The sequence below is a fragment of the Ictalurus furcatus genome, chromosome 26 (genome assembly GCF_023375685.1).
Source record: "Ictalurus furcatus strain D&B chromosome 26, Billie_1.0, whole genome shotgun sequence".
In the NCBI taxonomy this organism is placed as follows: domain Eukaryota; kingdom Metazoa; phylum Chordata; class Actinopteri; order Siluriformes; family Ictaluridae; genus Ictalurus; species Ictalurus furcatus.
Window position 1 is genome coordinate 536,309 of NC_071280.1, and position 12,500 is coordinate 548,808.

The 12,500-nt window shown below is 45.1% G+C and overlaps 1 protein-coding gene across 2 annotated transcripts in view; it reads right to left on the bottom strand.

Annotated features, from left to right (window-relative positions):
• Positions 1–2,098: 2,098 nt before the first annotated feature.
• Positions 2,099–12,500, bottom strand: part of prkcba (protein kinase C, beta a) — a 28,297-nt gene continuing 17,895 nt past the window's right edge. Inside the window, exons 6-17 of one of the 2 annotated variants that reach the window (XM_053615446.1) lie at positions 11,398–11,554; positions 11,143–11,277; positions 10,924–11,020; positions 10,649–10,795; positions 10,027–10,200; positions 8,993–9,084; positions 8,772–8,834; positions 8,441–8,579; positions 8,130–8,210; positions 7,934–8,041; positions 7,434–7,574; positions 2,099–2,251 (exon numbers count right to left, since the gene is read on the bottom strand). In XM_053615446.1, coding sequence (XP_053471421.1) covers positions 2,099–2,251; positions 7,434–7,574; positions 7,934–8,041; positions 8,130–8,210; positions 8,441–8,579; positions 8,772–8,834; positions 8,993–9,084; positions 10,027–10,200; positions 10,649–10,795; positions 10,924–11,020; positions 11,143–11,277; positions 11,398–11,554 — 1,487 coding nt within the window. Of the gene's footprint in view, positions 2,252–4,047; positions 5,987–7,433; positions 7,575–7,933; positions 8,042–8,129; positions 8,211–8,440; positions 8,580–8,771; positions 8,835–8,992; positions 9,085–10,026; positions 10,201–10,648; positions 10,796–10,923; positions 11,021–11,142; positions 11,278–11,397; positions 11,555–12,500 lie in introns of those variants that run through there. The other variant, XM_053615445.1, reaches the window with a different exon arrangement.

Here is a 12,500-nt window from a genome sequence, read left to right on the forward strand (position 1 = left end):
CGCATGTAGAGACGACACGAGGAAGAGACCCCGACTCAGGACGGAGATCGCAAATGGTTCCAGTGTAGAAGAGGAAACACAAACAGGAGCGAGTGTGCTTCCAGACGTCTGGCCCAGAACTTTAAAAACGACAGGATCTGACCTGATAAATAAACTGGTTTAACGCAACAAACACAGGCTCATCATTATTCCACACTCGACAACGCATGAAACAGCACTTGATCCAGCACAGCCTGTTATTTTATACATTTGATCTTTTATAGCTCTCCTCCTCCTCCTCATCATCATCATCATCATCATCATCTGAAGACTTCATGAAGGCACTAAACCCGAGCTCATGAGCGGACAATGAATACGTAATGAAGATATAAATACTGTCCAATCTGCCTCCTCTGTCTACGCAAGCACAAAGATAAACAAATACACACAGCGTTTGGAAATTTCAACTTTATTTCATCCTACACACACACACACACACACACGCACGCGCGCACACGGAGCATGCATCGTTGCGAATATCCATCGTTGGATCGATAAACCCTCGCCCCTACGTCAGTTCTGTATCTTCGTTTACTCTGAATTCTCATTCATTGCTGTTTTGTTGACTTGCATAGTTAAATCCTTAAATCTGGCGGAAGGTTAGTACCGGAAGCCCTTAATTTTATTTTTCACAACCAACAGCAACAAAAATAAATACACGACAACTCCTGCATCAAATACATGCGAGTTTAAAGTGCGTGCGCACGGATAACGGCGGAAAAAGAACCACTTTTGATCGGAATATTTTTAAAATAGACTTTCCTGTTAGCGAACGTCCACGTATCCGTATTACAAGACATCGCCAGCACTGGTCACGTGACCACACAACGCTTGCTCTTATGGAAGACTAGGATCTCTATTGTACGCTACGTTTATTTCTACATCCAAAATGAAAGAGCTATCGATAGAAACGATCATACGTCATAATCCGTAAGGATCTCTGCTATAACGACGGATCCGACCACAATATATATATCGACACGGAAGCGCTACCACGCATGCACATGGTGGACTGGTTTCTGCTTGATTTTTTTTTTTCTTTCCCCCCTCCCCCCCCACCCCCCACCACACACCGAATCTACAAAGTCCACAAACTGCTTCATACCAACACAAAAACTTCATGAGTAAATAGTATTTTGATTTGCATGTTGGGATTAGCATCGCTAAATCATCAGCATCATAAAAACCCAGGGACTCGAGCGAAAGCGTGACGTGACGATCGAGTCTCGCGGTATCGTGAGCTAGCGGCGATGGAAGCGCGCACGAGCCCGGAGTCGTTTTCTAAAACGATCGCAGCTGTTATTACAATGATGTGTTCTCCCTGTTTTTAATGCAACTTGTTTGTAATCTTAAAATCGCGCTTAGGCCGTGGCTGTGCATAAGTATTCACACGCGTACTGTACAAACATCATGCTTTTATAACACGGAAAGGATTGCATGGGGGGGGGGAATACTTATGCAAGCCATTGTAGCACTATCGACTATAACCACGAATGAGCTTAACTTTTAATTTACGCACTGAGACGTCGTCTACGCCACTCAGATCGCCGTTTTGTTCAAGGTTTTCTCGTGTTCCACATAAAACGACGGAGTATGGATGAGTCCATTATTATCATCATCTTTTTTAAATATGTTTGAATTGCAAAAAAAAAAGCAAAACAAAAAAAAAACATGGATGCGGATGTGTTATTTATTACTAGGACTGTGGTTTGTTATAATTTAGGCTGTACGTGGTTTATTATTATTATTATTATTATTATTATTATGATGAAATATGACTGTGTAAATCGTTAGAAATGGTAGAGGTCATATTTTTGTAATATATCTGCTAAAATTTGCCGTTTGATTGGACTGGAATTGGAGCCGCTGGGATATTCTCATGGAGATGATAAAACGTTCTCATGGAGATTATGAACATTGACGCACTTCATCCGGCGCGTCCGAGACGATCGGATCGGATCGGTCAGGCCGTGGGACAACGAGGACGGGAAAACGGCGATCTCGTCTCGACCTTCCGGTGAGACGGACGGCGAAGGAGGCGCCGATCACGGACCGGAGGTCACACCTGAATGACGAACTCCGGGTTGGTGTAGGAAAAGCCTTGGAACTCGTTCTGGTCCAAATTCATGATGAAGAGTTTATCGGTTGGAGTGAGCTCCACCGCCATCTTGGTGAACTCCTTGTCGAAGTTGCCTGCGTCGCGGCGATTCTTCTAGAAATTGGAGAGAAACGGGGAAAGAGAGAGAGTCGCGTCGGTCACCGAGTTACAGAGCGGACATGGTGCTTATAAAAACAGTAAAACAAGGTGGAGATGATCATTTTCTTGTTATGAAGCACTGACTTTGGCGATGATTAGAATCGCCCTCCAAAGCCGAGATCCAGTATAGTACGTTCTAGAGTAGTGTAGTGGATAAAACAGGTACACTTCCATTCAAACTCCACACTGGAGACTCCTTCCACGAATGATAAATAACAACAACAACAACAAAACTCACCATACCAACAACACCACGTTTGTTGATGATATTTTTGTCTTATCGGAAGATCCACCATAAGGATGGAAGTACCGTCAGAGCCGCCGTAACGGACAACGGATCCGCACCCTCCGAGCGATCCGAATTCCTGAGTCCAACGGCGCCCTGGTGTAAGTTCATCTTTTGACGCTAAAAGTCAATAGTTCACGGTTCGAGGCCACTGATGCGAGTATGTCATGTGATCATGTGACCTCCATCGTCACTCCACGTCAGCGGCTAGATCAGATCTAAATCAGATCCAGATGTAGCTTCTTATTAAGCATCAGCATCAGACTAGTATCCAGAAATCATTTACCCATTACAAACCAGAGTACACATTGTGTATGATGCAATACAGAATTTGTTATAAATGTTTTCTTATTTACATATCTCATCACAAACACAGATTTACACAATACATGGTAGATATTATATATATATATATATATCTCAGTTATGAAATCTTTGCTCATAGATGCTCGGAAAGCTTTAGCTTTTCTTTAGTTGAAAGGGTGGCTCCAGGAAGTGCTTGGGCCCTTAATTGCTGCCTGCAGCTGTATTTAATATTATTATTAGTAGTAGTAAGAAATGGTAGACATTTTTAAGGTGTTCCACAAGTATCTACACCCGGTCCCGTCCTGTTTTCTTGCACGTGCTTCCGTCGGGTCAAACCGGGTCACTGGATTTAATGATGGTGCTACAAAGGCCAAAGGATTTGTCCAAATCACGTTCTTGTAAAGCATCAGGGACACCGAGACAGATGTTTACAAACATTTACAGATTGCCTTTGACGGATTCCTACCTTGAGTGGGGCTCAGAGGAGCACCCTTCTCCTCGGCCTGGTCCCCTGTAAGCCTACGCAACAGCTGTTTCCAGATGTTCTCACAGAAATGAACGAGGGTGTTTCTCTCTCTCACACACACACAAACACTTACACAGGCATGCTTTCAGATATACTACAACTTCCAGCAGACGGTCTTGATTAGTGTGTGTGTGTGTGTTGGCATGTCGATACATCGCATGCATGCGAGCGTGCTGCTGGAAGGACATCTGGATGAAATATTTATGGTCCGGTCTTTCGCTGACTCTGCTTTTTTTCATAAACGGTTGCAGGTTTTGTTAAATGACTTTAATGACCTCGACCAAGCCCTAATAAAACACAAGACCCCACCTTCCCCATCCTAAAAACACCCTTATACGCTTACACCCGTACGCTGAATATGCGATTACACCAATATTACGAGGACGCGCGTCTGACGGACGGAGCGGAGCGGACGAGCGCTCCGTCAGATTCTCCTTTCCAGTTTACAGGAGCACAAACACCGGTTCAACTTTATTCACTCAAAATACAAACAAGTGCGGCAGAGCTCCGAGAACCGACCGCCGTGCGCGAGGAACCCGAGTCTGAACGTGCGGAACTCCCCCCCCCCGCCCCCTCCCCCGTGTAAATATCGACCTGACTTACAAATTCAGTGCAGAACAAGTGAAAGGATTTGAAGGTATCCATGCCTTTATTTTGTTGGTCACTCCGCAGGATGAGGTTCTCGCTAAAGAGCGGCGAGAAACTCACCGAGCAACACATCATCAGCACACAATAACAACGTGTCGTATGGCGAGGATGCTTTTCAGATCGTGTGAGAAACAAAACAAAACGAAACAACAAGGTTTATTCATAAATGGACTATTTGGTGTGTGTGTATATATATATATATATATTAAAATGTAAAATGTACCATCTCTTCACAGTGGATTGCATTTTCTCTCATTCGAATACTTTGAGGGCTTCTGGTTTAACAAGAATAATGTACGACACAGAACTGCTGGACTAACCACAAAAGATATGCGCTCTATTTTTACCCCCAAACATAATCATCATCATCATCATAATAATAATAATAATAATAATAATACCACTTTTGGGACCACTTTTTGAAAACTTCTCGTGTAAAGAGTGTATCCAAGTTCATGCAAACCCAAAATAAAAAACACCACCACTGTACACCTGATACACGTGTGCTGAGAGAGGGAAAGCAAAAAACATTAAAAAACAAAACAAAACAAACAAACAAAAAAAAACGCACCCGGTCCCCGAGGACTGGTTTGGGAACCAGTGATGTAAACGAACTACATTAAATTACACAGGACCAACGTCTGATCCTGACCTGACTTTTGATTTGGCACAGAGAGAGAGAGAGAGAGAGAGAGAGAGAGAGAGAGAGAGAGAGATCTATATATATGACGAAATAAAGAAATAGCATACTTTTGTGTGTACACACGTGCTCACACTGGGCCTCGTTTATCAATCTGAACTGATCTTAGCCAAGTTGTGCGTCAAGATTACGTTTCATACGCAAACTGAAGTAAAAAAAATCCCTGCGTTCTCCGATAATGCGATCTACAAAATCGTCAGTGGTTTTACCGACTTGAACTCACGGCGCGTTTACGTTTAGCCACGCCCACAAAACTCTGAAACGGACGAAATTGCGGCGGAACGAAACGGAAGAGCGCCGCCGCCTGGACCGTCCGGTAATGCAGCTCGGCCGTCGCGGACTAACGCGCGCTAACTCCTCCTCCTCCTCCTCCCAGAGGGTGCCATTACTTTTTATTGTCCCGATCGAACAGCTCGTCCTATTTGTCGTTAATACGAAAAGTCTCGGCGCGTAACCCGTACGTAAAACCGGTTGGTTAACACGTACGTTTACGCAAGTTCTCGTAGGATACGGAGGTTTTCTGAACTTTCGCGAATCGTCCAAACGCGCCGGCGAACAAATCTCCTTCGTATCCGCTTTGATAAACAAGGCCCAAAATAAACAAACAAACAAACAAACAAAAAAAAGTACCAGGAACAGACTGACCTACATAATGAAACTTGGTGGCTTTTAATATTTTGGCGAATATTGTTTAAAAAAAAAAAAAGTATACTTTATAATCTATATTATCTATAATATATATCATATTTATATTCTAAACCCCGCCCCGCCAAAAAGATATGCAAATAGACCGCTCATTATTTTAACCGAATAATAAAAAGTAAACATATATATATTTCTCATGTAGTCAACTCATAACATTACGAGTTTATAACACCGTAGAAGGGCAATGTGTGTGTGTGTGTGTGTGTGTGTGTGTGTGTGTGTGAGATAATTAACCAGCATGAACCGTAGGAAACAAACGGAAGCGTAAATGTAAATACAGACTGGTCAAACTGATTGGCTCGTTAGGTCTCGGTCGTTTCAGGCTCTCCGATCTGATTGGTGCAAGCGCCGCGCTGCTATTGGCTACTTGGACTCCTGAGCTGGGAAATCGGGGTTAATGTACGAGAAACCCTGGAACTCGTCCTGGTCCAGGTTAAGAATCACTTCCTGGTCGGGAGGGGTCAGGACCGGAGGATGGCGGGTGAAAAAACGGTCAAAGTTCTCTGCGTCTCGACCGCACTGTGGAGAAGACGAGAGAAGAGAGGAGTGCGATGGGAGGATGGCGGTTAAAACGAAATAAAATAAAACAACAACAACAACAACAACAACAAAAAGGTGTCATAAACATGGCAAAAAACAACAAATCTGCAGGAACAATGTAAAACATGTGAAAGCGGGATTAAAACACAGAGATGTAAATTTCCAGGAGAAATTAGATCAGTAAATAAATCACAGCCAGTTATCTTCAAATGCTTTAATCCCATTCTTATTATTTTATATATATAAATATATGTCTATATGAATATATATAAAAGCAGAACATTCTTCAACTGAAACCAAATGAGAAGCAGGAATGTTTAATAAGAGGTGACTCTCGGTTTCGAAGCACAAGCATGGAGCGGATTCTCGTGAGATGAAGCGTTCAGTACGTGTTCATCGGGTATATGATCGTGTCATGACCCGTGGAATCCGATCGGCCCGATCGGGCGCCGACCCGATCGATCGTGGTATAAGGAGAACGAAACGCCCGGCGCAGACGCCGTTACACGACAACGTGCCGGAACTTTATTCCTTACTCGTAACAAATACTAACTCGAGCAGGTCTGATCTTCGAGCAGGTCTGATCTTCGAGCAGGTCTGATCTTGAGTTAGTGGAGTGAACATCCAGCGAGGAGAAATATTTACCGCAGGCGTGACCTGCGGAACCTGTGAGCGAATTAAACCGTCGAGATCAAAGCAATCACCGTTACAGACGTGCAGGTCACATGATCAACAGGGTCTTCTTAATGTCAGTCTGTTATCCTATCCCTTTAATAAAGCTGATAATATATATGTGTGTGTGTGTGTGTGTGTGTGTGTGTGTGTGAGTAGCAGCTCCTTCAGCCTGATGAGAGAAATGTTCATAACGCTGTAATTATGCACCACAGAGACATACTGAGGGGAGAAAAGGAGCAAAGATGACATCAAAGTCAACGGCAGGAAGAAAAAAAGGTTACGAGATATGACAGAACGGTCACACCCACCGCTGTGATTAATAACAAGTTACACTTATTATTATTATTATTATTATTATTATTATTATTATTATTATCCGTCATGTACGTGTAGATAATCAAACTCTGGTCATGGTTACGTCGAGGCCTCGTGGGACGTGCCGAGACGATTCCACACGTCGACGCGTTTCCTTTTGAAACAGGAAGTCAAGACTGATGGCGTGTTAAAATGCTTGTTTACCGCTAACGAGCCGCTCCTGTCAAGCAGAACACGCCCCCCCCCCCCCTCAGGGGGCGGAGCATATCCATTTATCCTGAGAGAATTTACCTGGAGGAACTGAAATCTAGTACAGAAAACTTTTAATCAAATTTTCCATCTCCTTTTGATAGGGAAGTGAAATTCTTTCTCACACACACACACACACACACACACACACACACACACACACACACACACACACACGTTTACTTACTGCTTTGGGTTTGAACGGAGGTTGAACCTCTTTGTTCTGCAGCTTCTCCCAGTCCATGTACCGGAAGAAGGCGTGTTCCTTAATGTCTCGCTCGCCCTCAGGGCCGCAACCCAAACGCTTCCCCGGATGCTTCGTCATCAGCTGAAACGCACGCGGCGAACTGTGAGCAACTGACAGTAGCGCAGGTTTATATATTTATATATATATATATGGACGCGCTTGCTCGGACGCGTAATCGTTTCTATAGTAACGGCTCATTCACATCGCGGCGGACGCTCCGCTGATAATACACGGATAGGATTCTGACAGTAACGAGATGTACATGTCAGAATGGTTTGAAATAAATAACAGGAATTCCGGATAATATTTCCAAACTGTGTCACGAAACCACACATCAGCGCATTTAATAGTCTGAGGGGTTTTACTAATGAACCCACTAGCGTATTTTGTGTATGATAACGTGTGTGTGTGTGTGTGTGTGTGTGTGTGTATACACTCACGCCCTTGCATATAGCCACGGCTTCTTTAGACATGGATTTGGGATAGGAAACGTGGTGCTCCATGATGGACTGGAAAAGCTCGTCTTCGTCTTCGCCGTCGAACGGCGGCTACACACAAAAGGGCGAAGGTAAAAAGGTTAGAACGCGCGGTAATTGGCATCATGGGCGTAGCTTGCTAGGGGCGTTTAGCGCTCACCTGTCCTGCTAACATCTCGTACAGCAGGACTCCGTACGCCCACCAGTCCACAGACTTCCCGTACGGCTGATAGGCAATGATCTGAAAGTGCAGAGACAGAGGGAAGCGTTTACCACAGCCGCGTCACACTTCCTGTCGCCGCGGTTACGGCCGTTTACGATAATACACTTGCCGAAGGAGAAGTCTGTACGAGAATCAGGATCGGACGGCCGACAGCGCAGGAATTTTAATCGGGTTTATGTGTTACTGAGCTGCTGTTCCAAACACACACACACACACACACACACACACACACACACACACACACACACCTCAGGCGCAATGTAGTCCGGAGTTCCGCAGAAGGTTTTCGTAGTCACGCCGTCGATCATGTTCTCCTTGCACATGCCGAAGTCGGCGATTTTAATGTGACCCTCCGAATCCAGCATCACGTTATCCAACTTCAAGTCTCTACACACACACACACACACACACACACACACACACACGTATGAGCGACTCCAAACATTAAGAATGATGCTTTTATCTGCATCGTTAGTCGTTATTTTTTTTTTTTATAAGGCTCTAGAAACCTCTTTCGTTATTATCGAGCTGTGAAATGCGTTAGAATAACGTTGTTGGAACGTTAGGAACTGTTCTTACCTGTAAATGATGCCTTTTAAATGGAGAAAGAACAGACCAATGGCAATCTCTGCAGCGTAGAACCTAGACACACACACACACACACACACACACACACACACACGCACACACACACACAGTTCCTATACTGATAATCAGACTATTCAATTCCCTTGTTTTTTTCCCGTGTGTGTGTGTGTGTGTGTGTGTGTGTGTGTGTGTGTGTGTGTATCTGTACTTACACAGCATGCGGCTCCTTAAACTTCCCCATTTGCTGTATCTGGTACATCAGATCTCCACCGTTAATGTACTCCATCACAAAGTACAGACGGTCCTACACACACACACACACACACACACACACACACACACACACACACACGAAAATCAGTGACACAGAACAGACAGTAAACAGGGATGTGAGATTTGATCATCAATTCCAGCCCATGGAGACACAAAGCTCCGCCCCCGAACTAGAGTTAGCATTAGCATTAGCATCAGCGAGTCCTGCAGTGAACTCCCTTTTCACACGCATACACTTTCAACAGATCCTGAATGCTGATTGGCTGGAAGATACGGTCAAATCTTATTTAAAACGTTTTCCCAGATATAAACCACACACGCAAGAAAGACTACAAGAGAATCAAATCTCCTGCCGTCATCAGCGGCCGTGACGTTCGTGTGGTTTCGAATAAAACGGCGTACAACGGAAGCGTGTAACACGGCCTTCACGGCGCGCTCATATCAGGCTCTAAAGTGTCACGCTGATTTATAACAGTGTTATATATATACGCTGTTGATGTCAGCGATGATTTTAAGCTGTTGCTAATTAGTGCGTGTTGTTATCGTTTAGCCGTAATCGCTAGCTAGTGTCTCGGCTTAGCTACATGCTAACGAGCTAGCGAGTTCCACACACGCTGAGTCGACGTCAATCCGCTAGAGTTAACGACTTGAAACGTTATTAAATCGACAAAAAGGAAACGGAAGGAAAAATGACGACACAAAACAGGAAGTTCATCTAGACGTGGAAACTGCTCCATCAGCAGTTGCTCTGTTGTCGTCGTTGTTATTGTTGTTGTTGTTTGTTGTTTGTTGTTGACTACAAACACTGTATTTTTTAAACGTGGCACTAACCGACTGAGAAGGAACCTCTGGAGCGTATGAGGAACTGAATGTGAATTTGAATGCAGGAGTATCTGTTATCTGCAGAAGCAGAGAAAGCAGAAGTTGCACAAGCTGTGTGTGTGTGTGTGTGTGTGTGTGTGTGTGTGCGTACCATAGTCTGAAAGCACGAGTGCAGCTGTGTTAGAAAAGGCGGTTTTCCAGAAAGCGCCAGGACTCTCTTCTCCACCATGGTGCACTCCACGTCATCGTCCTGGATCACCACGTCCTTCTTCAGGATCTTCACGGCGTAAAGCTCGTCCGTTCCTTTGCGCTCGGCGAGCATCACCTGGAAACGCAAAACGCGCTTTATAAAGAACGGTCATCATAGTGAAATGCGGAACGATCCGGAAAAAATAAATAAATAAATAAATAATCGGGTTTATTCGCATCTCTACATCGTATTCTTAATTCTCGATTCGGATTGGTTAGAAGTTTTCCCATAACGACGATATATATAAATATTAACACCCACATGCTAATGCATTATCGTTTCTATAGTAACGGATTGAAAATAAACATCGATGCGGGGAAGTTTTCTATTTAGTGTTGACGGAAGGAGTCTCCAGCGTCAGAGGGGAAGCTGCAGGTCTTCCGACGTCCTCCGGAACGAACGATTCGCTCCGTGTCGTTACACGTAACCATAGACGGATAAAAATTCCGCTGTCGATGCGCGTTATTCCTAGAATAAAAGGAAGGGGAAGGGGTTAAAGCGCTAAACGCGGTTTGATCGGTACCTTTCCGAAGCTGCCTTTTCCCAGCACCATGATGAAGTTAAAATCGGACAGCTTGACGCGATCCTGGTTGCCGTTGGAGTCGTATTTGGAGATGTCGTTGGACGACGAGCTGTCGGTGTTCTTCTGGCCCGGACCGATCCTGGCTCTCTGAGAGGAAGGAGAGAATAAAACACTTCAGGACGCGTCGGCATCGGGGAAAACAACGGAGCTGTCGGCCAGCGCGCCCCCTGGTGGTGCGCATGCGCATTGTAACGTGTTGAAATGGGATCGCTGACCTCAAACTTCTGCCGCAGTTCCTCGTTACCGTCTTCACCGTCTGGCTGGACCGGAACGTTAAAATATTCGCCTTCTTCTTGGCCCAACAACTTATACCTAGGAGATAAAGAGTCCGCGTCTTAAGAATAGCGGAACCCCGAGGTTCTAAGGGCGAGGCGCGAGTGAAGACGCGTAGATGTACGAGGGCGATTGGAAATGCGTTTGTTTAAAGACCTTACCAGCCACTGACCCCTTGCTTTTGGAGCTCGGAGATGCCAAACGAGAGAGAACCCATGAAGTCATTCCTGCTGGTCAGATCCCAGTCCCAGATTTCCACAGACAGACGTCTGTCCTTATCCGTCTCACGCAGATTGCTACAGGAGCACACGCACAAGGCAAATAAAAACAACAACAACAACAACATCAAAGGTTTTTTCAGAGGATTAGCAGCTAGTGGAGATTTCCATGAGGATAAAAGGGAAGATTTGGCGTACAATGCGAACGTCTCGTTCCAGGTGGGGTTGAGCGAACACTTGATGGTTTTGGTTTTCTGCTTGCTTTCGCTCTTGGGGTCGGGAATCAGTTTGAGCTTGACGTATGGGTCCGACAAGCCGTTCGGGTCCATCGGCACCAGGTTCCGAGCCTCTCTGACTGTTTGGGGGAAGAGTACAGCGTATAAGAAATAGCACAAAACACAAACATCTGGCCGTCGACAACCGCGCAGCTGTTCACTGCCTTATGACCCGAGAGAGAACACACGGGCCCGATTATTACAGAACGAACCAACGGACGCGTCGGACCCCGACCACTGACCCCGAACACAGCCGTTAGCTCAGCGTTAGCCAAACCCGCTTCACCGCTGCTGCTGGTGTAGAGAATTATAACTTAGTAGAATGAGCGCAAACATTTAAACCTGCACTGCTGTCAGCTCCTAACCACGTTCTACACACATCTGGACAACTTCTAACCGAGTCCTACACACATCTGGACAACTTCTAACCGAGTGCTACACACATGTGGACAACTTCTAACCGAGTCCTACACACATCTGGACAACTTCTAACCGAGTCCTACACACATCTGGACAACTTCTAACCGAGTGCTACACACATCTGGACAACCGCTAACCGAGTTCTACACACATCTGGACAACTTCTAACCGAGTTCTACATACATCTGGACAACTTCTAACCGAGTTCTACACACATCTGGACAACTTCTAACCGAGTTCTACACACATCTGGACAACTTCTAACCGAGTCCTACACACATCTGGACAACTTCTAACCGAGTCCTACACACATCTGGACAACTTCTAACCGAGTCCTACACACATCTGGACAACTTCTAACCGAGTCCTACACACATCTGGACAACTTCTAACCGAGTCCTACACACATCTGGACAACCTCTAACCGAGTTCTACACACATCTGGACAACCGCTAACCGAGTTCTACACACATCTGGACAACTTCTAACCGAGTTCTACATACATCTGGACAACTTCTAACCGAGTTCTACATACATCTGGACAACTTCTAACCGAGTTCTACACACATCTGGACAACTTCTAACCGAGTTCTACACACATCTGGA